The sequence below is a fragment of the Osmerus eperlanus genome, chromosome 10 (assembly GCF_963692335.1).
Source record: "Osmerus eperlanus chromosome 10, fOsmEpe2.1, whole genome shotgun sequence".
Classification (NCBI taxonomy): Eukaryota; Metazoa; Chordata; class Actinopteri; order Osmeriformes; family Osmeridae; genus Osmerus; species Osmerus eperlanus.
Window position 1 is genome coordinate 8,908,455 of NC_085027.1, and position 14,888 is coordinate 8,923,342.

Consider the following 14,888-nt stretch of genomic DNA (forward strand, 5'->3'; position numbering starts at 1 on the left):
TAGTCAGGTCTCTCTGGCCCCCCTGCCTGTGTGCCCAAGTATGTAACATTTGCCACATAGCATTATGCATCTACGTGGAGTGCCTCGATGATAGTCCAAAACTTTATGTATCCGTGTTTGTGCATGCATAAGTGTCTGTGTGTGTGTGTGCTCACCAGCTGAATGTACATCTTGCCTGCGCTATAAGTCTAATGATTGCCAGTTCCCCATTGCACCCTGTTTGGAGTTTGTTGAGACAACATTTACTGGAAAGTTCTCTAGACTCTTAGAACAAGCATTTCAACAACTTACAGTTGAAAAACAGTTAGACTATTGCTATGTTGAAGTCAGTAGGCAAAAAATGATCTATCATTTATCCAATAATAGTATTAAATGTCTTGCATAAAGCTTTAATTTCAGACTGTGCTTTGTAACAACCTTGTTTGTGTCCTAACACCAGTAAACAGCCTTACACCAGTTCTGAGACAGATGCAGTAAACTCAATGTTAGGGAGTGAGGTGATATTATTATTACTTTATTACTTTCCATCGACCATTCCGTTTCCAAAATGCACTGTTTTCATTCAGTAATGTGATGAAAGACGCTTAATATAGCCTACCCCCAAAATGTGTAGTAGCCTACAGTGTGCCTTGCAGAGACAGCAGATTTTTACCAGCTGCTCAGCCTATGGGCTTTCACAGTTCTTCTGCAGTCTGAATTGGTTCCTACCTCGCGAGGGTATTTGCATTTGAGGCAGACTTTTTGTAGACTTCAGGTTTATCCCTTATGCGGCGGATGACTCTGAATTGGGAACAACTTTCTTGAAAAATCATCAAACAACGTCCTTGACAACACATATTTAAATAAATAAGTATAAACTATTGTAATAGTTTGTTGTAAAAAAACTAAAGCAAAAAACCCAAAAGGATCAATCGTGTTGAACTGTGTCGTGCGCGAACTACAAGAAAGCAAATGACACTTCAGACAGAGCTATTTTTGTCCGCGGAGTGTTACTGAATCTATTACTGTTAGACAATGCACACTGCTCACACACGCACACATACACGCACACGCACTACTCGCGTTGAACTCGAACGAACTAGACAGTGCGCCGAAATTGAAACAATCAAACTTTAAATGTCTGAGTTTATCTGCGTGTTTATAGAGCTGCGTGTTCTTTCTAATTTCTCTTTCTGTAATCTGCCACTTGGTTTGTTTTTCAAGAGGATTTCTGTGTATATTTGCAAACCTAAGGACTTGTTACTGATAGGACTTTACTGAACTCAAAATGTCAATTTTGCCTTTCACTCCCCCCATTGTGAAAAGGCTTTTGGGTTGGAAAAAGGGAGAACAAAATGGTCAGGATGAGAAGTGGTGTGAGAAAGCAGTGAAGAGTCTGGTAAAGAAATTGAAGAAAACGGGCCAACTGGATGAATTGGAGAAAGCCATCACTACTCAGAATATCAACACGAAATGCATCACCATACCGAGGTAATGTCGATGCCATACTGTTAGTGCTAGCACCGCTCGTTACGCATCTTTTTTGCATTAAATGTTTTACAAATGTGCTGTTTCAGGGTGGTTAGTCTGTGCACATTTAACATAATGTTATGGTCCGTTGGTCCCCTGTTTATTTAGTTTCCTGGTTGTCAATCCCAGACAACTACTAGTTTGCAAATCCAAGTTTTCTTTTGAGCACATTACTTTCGCATGGGTCGTACATTTAGCATGCGATTATCTGGATTGCTTGATACGGAATATTGTGGCGCTCTGCATTAGCTAGTGCAGTGCACGGCATTTCAAAACACAAATGGGGTCGAAGTTATATAACTTGGCCTTAATCTGGGGCGGTCTCTGGTATAGTAGTTTTATGCGTGGGCAGACAGTGATCGGATTGTTTATTATCACTATGGTATGCATCCAAATCAATCATTGTCAGATTTTCAAATTCTAGTCTTCCTGCATCCGACAGATTATATAACAAATGTAGCCGAATAAAAGAGGTTACATGAGCCAAATGCTATTCTGTAACTTTCCTGCATGATATAGCAAATACAGCAGTCATAACCGGGTGTAGCTCAGTGGTAGAGCACTTTACTGCTGATCAAGAAGTCGTAGGTTCGAATCCCTCTCTTGATGTGGCTTTGGATTAAAGTGTCTATATACTATATACTATATGCAGAATAGTTTTATTAAACACACAGGTTGATAGCCTACGTGCTATGCAGTTAAAAGCAGCCAATTAACACAGTCAATAATGACATTAATTTTTGTACTGTAGTAACATGTTTGCTAGTAGCCACCACCATACACTGGTTTCCTCTGTGTGGAAGTGCCCCCAACACATCAAACGCTTCTCTAACCATCAGTGCCCCCAACTGATGCTGCTGTAGCGAAGCAGGAGACTGGCCTTGGAAATGTAGAAGTATTGGTGTTGCATCAGCAAAAACAGTCTTCAACATCTCCTGCTCTCACCCTACCCCACAGCCCCTACCCCTAAACCTAGCGGGCGGCGGGCCTATCCTCACTAACTAGGGACACTCCATCCCCCATGATCAAACTTTCTCTTTTTCACGTCCTTCCTTTACCCATCCCTTCTTTCTGCCTTTGCTCTCTTCTCCCTACCTCTAGGATAGGCCTTTGAGAGGGTGTGAAGGTCCTAGCTTGGTGCCAGGGCCCTGATGTCTGTCTTGTCCACACACGTCTTCTGGATGTAGTGTGGAAAGAAGAGGAAAGTTGAAAAGACAGAGAGATAGATACATTGAGATGAAACAGGAAAGTTGTATGTAAGGAAATAAACAAAGAGGATTTGGAAATGTGGAGTTTGAGGAAGAGAAAGAAGCAAAGACACACCGCAAGTAAAATAGTTTAAGTAGTCATTTGCCTACAGCAGTGTCTGAGGTTTCCTGGTTTTGGCAGCAGCTCTGGTTAGTCTGGGCAGCACATGAAGAGACACGGGAGCTGATAAGAGTGATAAAGCTGCTTTGTTTTCTCACCGCAGACAAGTGGAGAGAACAACAGTAAGAGGACATCAATGGAAGTCTGTGTGTGTGCTTGTGTCTAGGAGATAGCAAGCGGAATTCCTGACACATATTGTGTAGCAAGTATGTGCGACACCCTGTCTCTCCCTGACATGCTTCAGCGTGATGAATGAGGAAACCCCGTTTTGTAACTGTGTGTGCACCCTCTTTGGCTCCATGTACTACCACACACAAACTGTGCGTGCACCTCCATGCACCACCACACCACTCTATGGTGATAGAGACCCCCACCCAAACACAGTGGTTCCTATTTAAACGTGTCTCGTTTTAAAAGATTGTGTCTTTATCCATCTGTCTGGGGCCACGCAGACACATCTGAGTACCCAGCATTAGTCTCAGTCTACACAGTCACAACAGCCATACAGTGCATCTCAAGCTCTGAGTCACCCCAGACAGTATTGTTTGTCCTTCAGTGATGTGATCCACACTGAGAGTCTGTCTGTCACAGCTCAGAAGGAGCAGGCTGGTAAACTGCAGTCATTGTTTGATTATCTGGATAGAAAAGGAGATACTGCACCGTCTGATGTAATCTATTGTACGTGTGTGTGTGCACGCGTGTGTGTGACAGAAAAAGTGTGAAAGAAAGAAAAACACTCCGGTGTGTGTGTGTGGAATGTACAGTTTTGGCAGATGGAGACAGTAGCAAGACACTGCCTGTCTCTCTATGTTGTCGTCACCGTGTGTGCGTTTCAGAGTGACTCACTCTGGCTCACAGAAAGGGCACGCTCAAGTGTCAGGGTGGATGGTACAGTGTCTGCAGACAGAGGCCCGAGACAGTAACTAAACATAACTCTACCAGCCTGTCCATCTCCTGCGTTGAAGCTCCGGTGCGTACCATCGCCCTGAGAACTCATTCCTTCATGTTTAGATGTAACCTCAGTACACAGCGTGCGTGTGTGTGTTGGTGTGCATGTAAGGCACGGCCAGTCCCACCAAAGGAATGTGCTGCCCTGCCAAGTAACATACTATGGAGGCCTCAGGGAAGGTATGGGTTGTTTGGTTCCAAAGGTGGAAGAGTTAGATTAGAGAGCACCTTGCCACGGCCTATCCCGTCTGCGGGGGGAAACGCAATGCGCACACCCACACACACCCACCTGTACACATTTCGTACATCCCTCAGATAACATGCCTGCCTTTGGCCCCCACTACTGCTGCTGTTACCGCAAATGTATCATCTATGAGGTCATGCTTGAGGAAGTTAGCATAAACATTAACGTTTGGCCCTGGTTAGACCATTAGTCAGCTTTCGTACTTTTTTTCTGTGCCTCCCCCCTCCATACTGAAGGGGGTCGTGTGTCTGCCCTGGATTCCTGGAGGCCTTGCCCTGGGCAGCCATGCTGGATGAACCCAGCTGGCCTTCTCCATTCCTCATACATGCGCAAGAAAACACACTCTAGAAGCATGTCTCTCATGAAAATGCATGCACACACACATTCATCACACACAATACACACAGCCCTCATCAGAGTGAAGCCCACTGGGGCATTTAGGTTCAGACTGTCCTCATGTCCCCCCCTCGCCCTAACATATAACACCCGCTTCTTTAAATACTCATGAAGTGTCTTTGAAGAGACAGATGATTGTCTGGGTCCAGAGTAGCATAGAGCAGTCAATAGGGCTGGTTTAAGACAGGTTTGGTGATGTTTCATCTAGCCATGTTTTCTATCCATCTTGTTTGTAGATCTTTCTCCAACAATGGACTCACCGAAGCCCATGCACAGTAGTTGAATCTGATGTTGTTTGAACTTGTCTGTGTAAAACCCTAAAACGCCACATCTCCTCAGGGGACTGCTAACTTGAGAGTAGTAGAGCTTGACAGTTGTCCCACCCCATTTCGAGATAGCCAGATGAAAATGAGAAAATACATGTGGAAAGCTGCTGCCAGTGTCTGTTTGGAATATCAGGTTGATTCAGGGCAGATCGCTACAACGAGATAATTAGGCTCGTCTTCATGTCCTCGGGTGACTCCCCTTGTATTTGTCAGCCACAGGGCTACATCTTGCTGCTGTTCCTATCCAATGGTTACCCATGTGTCCTTTCTTTCATTCCCCTGTTCTCCAGGTCTCTGGACGGCCGTCTCCAGGTGTCCCACAGGAAGGGGCTGCCCCACGTCATCTACTGTCGCCTGTGGCGCTGGCCAGACCTGCAGTCCCACCATGAGCTGCGGGCGGTGGAGCTCTGTGAGTACGCGTTTCACATGAAGAAGGACGAGGTGTGTGTCAACCCCTACCACTACCAGCGGGTGGAGACGCCAGGTAACGGCTACGTGTCATTTCTCACCATCATCCCCTCTGCGTGTCGGTGGGCAGGCACATGTCCCACAGGAATCATATAAGTTCATGCGTGCCATCCACCAAACAGCGAGATTCTAGCTTGCTATTTACATGTTACTTCATTATAATTAATTGCCGTTGTTGTGAGTGACTGTGAGTGTCTTAATGGGCAGGGCAAGTAAACAAGAGGCTGGTGTGTGTGCGTGCATGTGTATCTCCCTGCAGTACTGCCTCCAGTGCTTGTGCCCAGACACTTGGAGATCCCAAGTGAGTACCCACCACTGGATGACTACAGCCACTCCATCCCAGAGAATACTAACTTTCCTGCCGGCATCGAGCCCCAAAGCAACTACATACCAGGTGAGATAGTCTGGCAAAAATATTTTCTTTGTTTTGGTAACAATAGAATGTTCCAGAAGGAGAGATTTTAAGAATGTTCTTACGGGTTTTCTCCTCATAAATTGAGAAACTATCGTAACATAGTTAGGAGATATCAACGCGGAAGAGAGGACACTAGAGAGACTACCTTACAGCAGGAGAGACCCAACACAGATGAGTTCAAAGTGGGGTCACTTGAGAGAAGTTTCCTGGTTTTTGATACTGGTCTCACACAGGCAATAAAAGTCATAATGTAAGATCAAATGAAAAGCTTGTACCAGGCTCACACTGGACAAGACAAACTCTTAAAATATTGTTACTTTGTGTATACTGTACTGTGACTGTTAATGCAGCTGTAACCGTGCAATTTCCCCCAGGGATGAATAAAATATTACCGGTACTCTAAACTTCTGACCTTAAAACTATCAACCCAAAGAGAGCCGAGCATTGAAGCTGGAGAGTACAAGAATACATTATTTTGTGATGCAATCAGCCAGAATCTCCCAGGAGTTAGCATAACTTTTGTTTTTGACTAAGCTGTGTCTGGAAAATTGTCTAACCACACTCTGCAGTTTAGCAGGGTCTTTCTGGCCTCAGGGAATGCAATCCCAAGTTCACCCATCCCATCTCTTGACTGACTCTTACTGAGGTTGGAGCTGAGCCAATGCAAACACACACTGTCCTGAGAAGGTGGACTAGTGCTGCCTGGCATTACGTGTCTGTGCTGTCCTGCTGGCTTTAGATCCAGCTTATGAAAAGCAGAGCAGCCCTCACACTAGCAACCACATACAAGCAGCTAATGCTGTTAGACCTGCCTCTGCAGCCAGCTTGTGTATACAGTTAAGCATGAACAGTATACATACTGTAGACCGAAAGTAGACAGATTTCATGCCCAATTGGTTATGGTTTTTAAATACAACTTTTAAGTACAGCAGTACTTTGTTTCTTAAGGACATGGAAAACCTTTATTCCAAGTCAGTCTTCCCAGTCTCAGTCCAGGCCAGATTTCTCTGCTAAAGAAGTTATTCTAATACTTTAATATACTATGGTTTTGAACGATCTTGCAACCTACGACCTTTTGAAAGGGGTGTGTTTATCAACCAAATTAATACAAATAGAAGTGAAATGCTCCAGAGCCAGGTCAGGGTCAGAGAAGCTGGTGACAGAAGACAGCTCAGAAGACAAAGTAATGTAAATGTACTGCATGTTAAAATGTCTCTTCCTAATTAGTTTATGTGCACAATATTAGTTGGAGTACGTGAAAAGGGTAACCGTTTCTATTGGAACAGCAACATCATCTCTGTAAACTGATGTTTTGTGTGTTTGTGAACGTGCATGTTTATGTGCATTTGTATGTTTGTGTGTGTTTTAGAGACACCACCGCCAGGCTATCTCAGTGAGGATGGGGAGACCAGTGATCACCAGATGAACCACAGCATGGACACAGGCTCCCCCAACCTGTCACCAAATCCTGTCTCTCCCACACACAGCAACCTTGGTAAATCATGTGTGATTGTATGGGTTTGTGTGTGTATGTACACAAAATGGAGAAAGAGACAATTAATGGCTGCAAATGTGTGTATTATGCCTGTATGTGTGACAGGAGCACAAACCAAACAGATGGGTGTTCCACCCCAGCCGTCCTATGGGAGTGTGCTTCCGTACTGTAACAGAGGAAGCTCTGTGATGAAAGATGGCCTTTGTCTTTCCTCCCGTGTGAACTGCTTCCATGCTAGGACACCAGTGAGCTCAATACAACATCAATAATAATATCCTCTCTTCTTATAATGGAACGGAAAACCACTGGGGGGTAGAGCCGTCAGGCTACAGGTGAAATAACAAATGAACTTTTCACATAGCCCTGGCCCAGTTTGGGGAAAACTTACTTCTAAGATTTGACACCAATGCTGAGATGGCGTAGAGTAGTGGTAAATCAGGGTACACATGGTGTGTTACCAGGAAGTCTCTGGCCTTCCTTGTACCTGTTGAGTTTTCCACACTTCTGGTTTGTGTTTTGGGGAAATGATGTGTTTAGCTCATATATGTGTTGTCTGCATTTTCTTTTGTTCCCCACACTTATTTTTCTAATTTCTCCTTAATAAACGTATTTTCCATTGTCCGTCTTCCCAGATTTTCTTCTTCTTTGCAATTTGTCCTCAGTTTTTGTCTTATCTTAGTCGAATAGAAAGGGACATTAATAATCTTCTCATTCTGTTTCCCTCTTCGGTTGTCTATGTATTTGCCTAAATCACTTTTTTTGGCCTTTCTATATCTTCATAAATTACAGTCATTTGCTCCTTCTACATGTATTTTCCCTCTTTCAAATCACTTCTTTTAAAATGTAAACAGAATATAATTATATATTATATCACAATAAAAAAAAAAAAAAAACAGCATTACAAGGACAATTTGGATTTTACAAAACACAATGTAAAACCAGTACAGTTAAATGAAGTTTCTTTGCCTCCTTTTCCCTCTGCAGACCTGCAGCCGGTGACGTACTGTGAGCCGGCCTTCTGGTGCTCCATCTCCTACTACGAGCTCAACCAGCGTGTGGGCGAGACCTTCCACGCCTCTCAGCCCTCCATGACAGTGGATGGCTTCACAGACCCTTCCAACTCTGAGCGTTTCTGCCTCGGCCTGTTATCTAACGTCAACCGCAACGCCGCTGTGGAACTCACACGCCGTCACATTGGTAACTACATTAGCCGTTGTACCACCGTCAGGTTAATGTGCTGTTCTTTGTCACATTCAGAATGATTTTCCTTGCCACACATTGTTACTTTTGTAAGTCATTGTACGTATGGAATTGCACGCCACTGTGATGGGTGTGTAACCTGGCAAATGTATCCAAGATTGACAATGTGTTTACGATGTAAACAAAGTTGTTGGTTTGTTGTCTGATGTTGTTTTCCATGGTCCCTCCAGGCAGGGGTGTGCGTTTGTACTACATCGGAGGAGAGGTTTTTGCCGAGTGTCTCAGCGACAGCGCCATATTTGTCCAGAGTCCCAACTGTAACCAGCGCTACGGCTGGCATCCCGCTACCGTCTGCAAGATCCCACCTGGTATGGATGTGTGTACCCACGTCATTGAATGCTTGTCTTGTGGTCTTACTCGTTGATGGTTGACTAATTGTCATGTGATGGCTTTCCTCAGGTTGCAACCTGAAGATTTTCAACAACCAGGAGTTTGCAGCTCTCTTGGCCCAATCAGTCAACCAGGGCTTTGAGGCTGTCTACCAGCTGACCCGCATGTGCACCATACGCATGAGCTTTGTCAAGGGCTGGGGAGCAGAGTACAGGTAACAACATTTAGCCAGACGTTTACTTTATTTTACTGCTGTCAGTAAACGCGTTATTAACGGCGTTAACGCAAACCCATTTTAACAGCGTTAATATTTTTATCGCAAGATTAACCTTTTTGGCCTAGCAAACTTAGTAGTTTTTTTCACATGCTGTTGCAACGACTACTGACGTTAGAAAAACTACAACACCACACCGGATCTAGCTAGACCGGAAAAAAAACAACAGGCACGCCGCACACACGGCTTGTGAGACGGCTAAAGATTAGTAGGCTAACGTTACGTTTTGAGTGGATAGCGAGCGCAAAACGCCAAAATGGATGCCAATAAGATTCTGAATGGAAAGGTTACTTAAAAAAAGTTGCCAAATGGTTCCATTGACAAGACCAAATTGATCTGTATGTTTTGTCGTTGTGAACTGAGCTATCATCTCAGCACGTCCAGTTACCACTTGATGGCCAAGCAATGCGAATTTCCCGCCCCTCGTCAAAGCCAGGCAATGTTGCAATGTTGTTTTCAATTAAAAAAAACATTTGCACTAACTAAGCAATCCAATCCACTTTTCAATGTTGATGAGATCATTAAAATGAGAAAAAATAATGGGACAAAGAGATCAACATTTAGAATAGATAAAAATGTGCAATTAATTGCGATTAATCGCGAGTTAACTATGACATTAATGCGATTAATCGCGATTAAATATTTTAATCGTTTGACAGCACTACTTTATTTCTTTCGATCTGATTGTTTTGGGTAAAAACCCACTTTGATGAGAGAGACCTGGGGCCATAGTGTCAGTCAATTTCTGTTTTAGACATATAATACACATCCCACAACTTCTTCACAAGTTAGTCTTTGCTAAACCTGTTTCCTTCTACATTCCTTATGTTAACCATTCCTGAAACAAATGTGCAGCTGTGGGTACATCTGAAAGTCCAAACCTCTACCCAGCTCAGTGATACAGACAGGCACGTCAGCAGTGAGAGGGGTTGTGCAAGCCTGTCACTCTCTCTTATTCTCTCTTGTAGGAGACAGACGGTGACCAGCACCCCTTGCTGGATTGAGCTGCACCTCAACGGGCCCCTGCAGTGGCTGGACAAGGTGCTCACACAGATGGGCTCCCCCAGCATCCGCTGCTCAAGTGTGTCGTAAAAGCCCACCCCTTCCTCTCAACCCCACGTCACAGCATCCATCAGTAAGCCAATACACAAACTGGGAAACCTGTTCATGCACCCCCTGTTCATGCCCCCCCGTCCCTCACACACACACCTCATCGTTATTGGTAGGCCTTTTTAATACGCTGGCACATTGGTGGTGAAAAGGGGTGAGTGCATTAAACAGTACCGTTGAAGTATTGTCTCCATAATATGTCCATATTTTTTATGTTTTATGTACAAAAAACACTTTTTACATCTAGTGCCAAACTTGCTATAGCATGTGTGGTCGAATTTCTTTTCAAGTACATTCTAGAATGTATTTTTGAAGATTATTTTTCTGTCTTTCCTTAAACTCTCATGTTGTAGGACGTAATGACTAATGTAGATGTTCCAAAATATGTACAGATGGCATGATTAGGCACACACAAAATTACATTTTGAACACACTTAAAAGGTGTGAATCTATTCAAAATGTCCATATTTGAGGTTGGTTATAAATGTCTCCTGTAGTGCACGAGGGAAATGTATGTATGTGTGTGCTTTAAGGCACCTGTATTATACTCCTACTGAAATTTTAATGGTTATTTTTATCACAAGAATGCTCTTATATAATGGCCCTAGAAGTCCCTTTTTTCATCAGTGTAAAGAACACTTTATGAAAGTATAAAGATCATTTGATGTGCAAGGAAATGAGTGGTTCAGCCCAAATGTATTTTGTTTTATGTAAAATTAAAAAAAGACACTGCAACAATACAGTACAAACAGACTTTCCACATGCAGGTCTGCAGGTAACAATTTACACAAACACAGACAGAAAAGAAAAGAAACATGAAAACATAAGCAACACAACAGCATGATACGTCCCAGAATCTCCCCTCCCAACACACATGAAGGGTTCTAGTGCATCTTGCTGTCTAATGATCCCTACCAAATCATTCTCTGAAGAAGCTACCCCACATTTCAGTAAATTTGGACACAGAATCGTTCAGTTTACCTAACATTAACATACATACATTAATTATGTATGTATGTATGTATGTATGTATGTATGTATGTATGTATGTATGTATGTATGTAAATCCAGTTCTTATAACTAGGTATGGTTGTATGTTTCCAGTTCCTTAGTATAATCCTGACTGCGTTACGGAAACCTGCAAGGACTAATCCAAACTGTGCCGTAAGTTCAGCTGGTAGAACAGATTTGTCTCCCAGAAAGCAGAATTGTGCCGAGCTTGGCAGCTGATCCAGCTTCTTAAACCACTCGGGTCCAACATGGGGAAAACAACGGGACAGTCCCACATCAGATGTAGAAAAGTATGCAGAGAACTCTTACATTTCCACTCATTGCTTTGAATTAGACCAGACTTTAAATCTGACTGGAGTCCAATAATATCAAAGAATTTATGTAACTAATACATCACATCTTTATATCTCTTACTGGCAAACTCATGTTAGGGACAGTTTTCTTGTTAAAGCTCAATGTTGAGCTCCTTTCGCCATATTATCCTCAAATTCAATGTTTTACCATACAGAGCATGTGTTGCCATTTTATCAAATACAGAGGATAATGGTAACCTTTAAAAATCTACGTGATTGGTGGTATTTTCAAAAGTCCCCTTTATCAATTAAAAAATATTTAATTTTACTCCTGATAGGAGTTAAACACTCCATTCCCAAATAGTTCAGCAATTGTGGCTAAACCCTTAGTGTGCCATACCCTCCAACATTATCACTCATCAAGCGCTCTCCAAATTGTCCCCCCAAGTCCCGTCAAGTAGCATATACTGTACTGGGTGCCATGTCTTAGTTGGTTTGTCACCAGTACCTTGGGTGGGTTCCCTGAATACCTAGAAGTCGGTCAGTGTTTGGCCTAATCCATCTTGTTGGAAACAGCCCAGCACTCCAGATCATTCCTCTGATCCCAGTTGATTAGGACTGTGGATTTGAACCTTGGTCCAGATGTCTCTCGAAACAGGGTATGATTTCTACGTGTATTACGGTTCATCCACTTGGACATGTTGCTTTGCTCTAAGTGATTTTAGATTCTGTGTTTATGAATGACAAAATGAACAAGGGGAAACACAAATGTAGGTCTGTAATGACTTCCCAGTGGTTATGATGGTTATACGTTGAAACACTTTGTTGCTCAGTTACACCGTAATTCCTAGTCAGTTGTTATCATTGTAAGTTTATAACTTTGTTAAACACCAGTGAATGCTGTCCTGTGTACAGTTTTTACACGAGAATATAGTAGTGAATGTTTTCGTTTTAGTGCCACGTGTCCAAGCGAATCCATCATCACACTGTAATAATAATCTCTCTTATATAGCTAGACTAAGGATGCCATAAACTCCAATTCAGTGCCAAATGGAAGAAAAGCATAGCTCTGATCTGATTTAGTGCACAGTTGGTTCTAGCAGATGTAGCAGAGGATTATTGGGCCACGTCACACAATTACATCATTCTTCTAAAATGACAATACAAATGTTGAAAACTATGGCACCTCAGCAGCCAGCATAGTTGACAAAGTGAACTTTCCGTACAAGGAAAAAGAAAGGCCTGTTTGTAAACAATGCATACAATTATGCAATTTGAGGCTAGTCTGAAAGCCTGTACAGACCGCAGTTTTGTATTTGCATATGGTATTTTGCTTTCTGTACACTACTTGAGTATGAATATTTCAAAACTGTTTACCAATTTCCTACATTTTATGTTTTCAGATCAATTCATTGATTTGTCTGATAGTATCTAGAGAAGCAAAAAGTATTGTTCCTCTGCCTTGCTACTGAAGCAGGTATAAATAATTAACGTGTGATTTACAGAAGTTTAGACTTCTGCTATTGTGACATCCCCAATTTACATCCACATTTAACAGAGCCAGATGTTTAACTATTCATTAGCATAGACCATGGAAGTGCACAAGCATGCACATTCTAAAGTGTTCAACCTCGTTGGTCTTAGGGACCTTGTCTATTATGGTTTCTCATTGACTTGATCCTCTTTGGACCACCTCAATGTTTTAAATTATAAACAAACTGATACAAATGCATGTTTTCTCTTTGTACTGGATCTGTTTTGCTATCAAGTATTTTTTTAAACTTTTGTGCATTTTTGCATTCTTGTCAGCATTGCAATTGAGACAAAAACTGCTGGCAGGGTCTGTGAATGCTGTCCTTGTATTTTTGTACCAGAAAGGAAAGTGTTTTGGGGAAAACAGAGTTTATTTTAGAAACGGAAATTGTTGGGATTTGTAGATACACAATAGAACCAAGTTTTCTCAGTCTGTGGGACCTTATATAGTGTGCCCTCTTTAAGGAGTAGGGATGAAAATGTGTTTGTGTATGCACCTGCCTGTGTAGGCAGTTGTGTGTTTGTTCATGTATCTTCATGACTTATGCCCCTTATGCTCTTTATGGTTTTGGGCAAAAGGAGAAAAGAAGGGAAATCATGCATGCTGACATGCTGTGTGATCTACGACAGTTGCATGCTTACATTACAGGCCCCTCTATATAACATACTGTATAAATTGTTCCTTGAATGGAATTATGTCTGAGTGCTTGCATTGCTCCTCACTATGTCTAAAACAGTACTGTACATCGGCATATTTAGGAAAGCAGGTGCTAGGGAATATGGCTAGCAATAGATCAAATGTGCATTCTCAAGTGTCTTACCTCTTACTAGCCCAATGGTGCTACTTTTTTACATGCAAAACCTAGGAAGTGTGTGTAAAGATAGGTGAAAAAGCATATACAATCTAGAGTTTCAGGAGATGAGGCAAGGCTGTCCATTGTTCCCTAATTTTTCACCTCTTGCCAAATATTGTCAAAAAGCTAGTGTCCTAAACAGTTTCAGATGAGGTAGTATCTACTGATCTGAGATTAGATTTCTAGAAAAGGGTAAACATTTATGTCAAGCAATTGGCAATTAAAAAAGCCATAACGAATACGTTTCCTCAGTAGGGAACACGTCTTCTGGATGATCTTCAACTGATAGTGCTTCTTCTGTTCTCTCTCTATTTTCCTGTTACTGTACATATGTGTTGTTTGTTTGCTCTGAATTGTTTTAGATGTTTTATTTGTATAAAGATATACCCCTGTTTTTTCTCTTTAAAAACTGTCAAAAAATAAATTGCTATTTGTTTTTGTTATTGGTATTTTATGACTATTTCATACTTTTTACAGGTTTTACACAGGACTAGACAGGTGTTGAAATGATTTTTTATTTTACCGTTTAACTATGTATGTTTTTGCACTTAACAATACTGTTCTTGGCAAACTGTTTTACTTACCATGTACTATTAGACAGATATTGTTAATTATGTAGAATGTTACTAACTTGGATGAGAAATTACCCCCAAGCTCCAATAGCATGGCAACCCAATGGGGTTGCATGGTGAGACCCAAGTGGAGAAAAGGCACTGTGTCACAGAGACAGATTTTCAGTTTTTAAAACAATAAAATTCAAACTGTAGATGCTTTTCTTCAACCACGCTGAGTGCCTGGATAAACTGCCTTGGGTTGCCTTGTCTCAAATTTGAGGGTAATTTCTTATCAAGTTGGCAGAAGCTGACAAAAGGCACATATCACCTAGGTGATAGGTTATGTCGTAGGGAACAGCTTGTTCTGGAAGTAACTTTTCCAGTCTGCTCTGGCACAAAGGAGAACTAGCTATTCATTTTTCATAACCCTTGTGACACCTTTACCAGACTTATACATTCACTGTAGACTAGATCATTTAGACACATCAGTGGGTTTTAAA

At 42.1% G+C, this 14,888-nt stretch overlaps 1 protein-coding gene across 2 annotated transcripts; it reads left to right on the forward strand.

The window, feature by feature from the left end:
• The first annotated feature begins 999 nt into the window (after positions 1-999).
• On the forward strand, positions 1,000-14,270 carry LOC134028207 (mothers against decapentaplegic homolog 3). 2 transcript variants are annotated; one of them, XM_062471630.1, is made up of 8 exons: positions 1,000-1,470; positions 5,082-5,275; positions 5,519-5,653; positions 7,044-7,169; positions 8,154-8,366; positions 8,600-8,737; positions 8,829-8,973; positions 10,002-14,270. In XM_062471630.1, the coding sequence occupies exons 1-8, from the start codon at positions 1,268-1,270 to the stop codon at positions 10,123-10,125; spliced, it is 1,278 nt and encodes a 425-aa protein (XP_062327614.1). In that variant the 5' UTR covers positions 1,000-1,267; the 3' UTR covers positions 10,126-14,270. The 2 variants fall into 2 exon arrangements, with proteins under 2 accessions (XP_062327614.1, XP_062327615.1); XM_062471631.1 differs by lacking the exon at positions 10,002-14,270 and adding an exon at positions 9,693-9,961 and having other exon boundaries at positions 8,829-8,993.
• Positions 14,271-14,888: the final 618 nt, after the last annotated feature.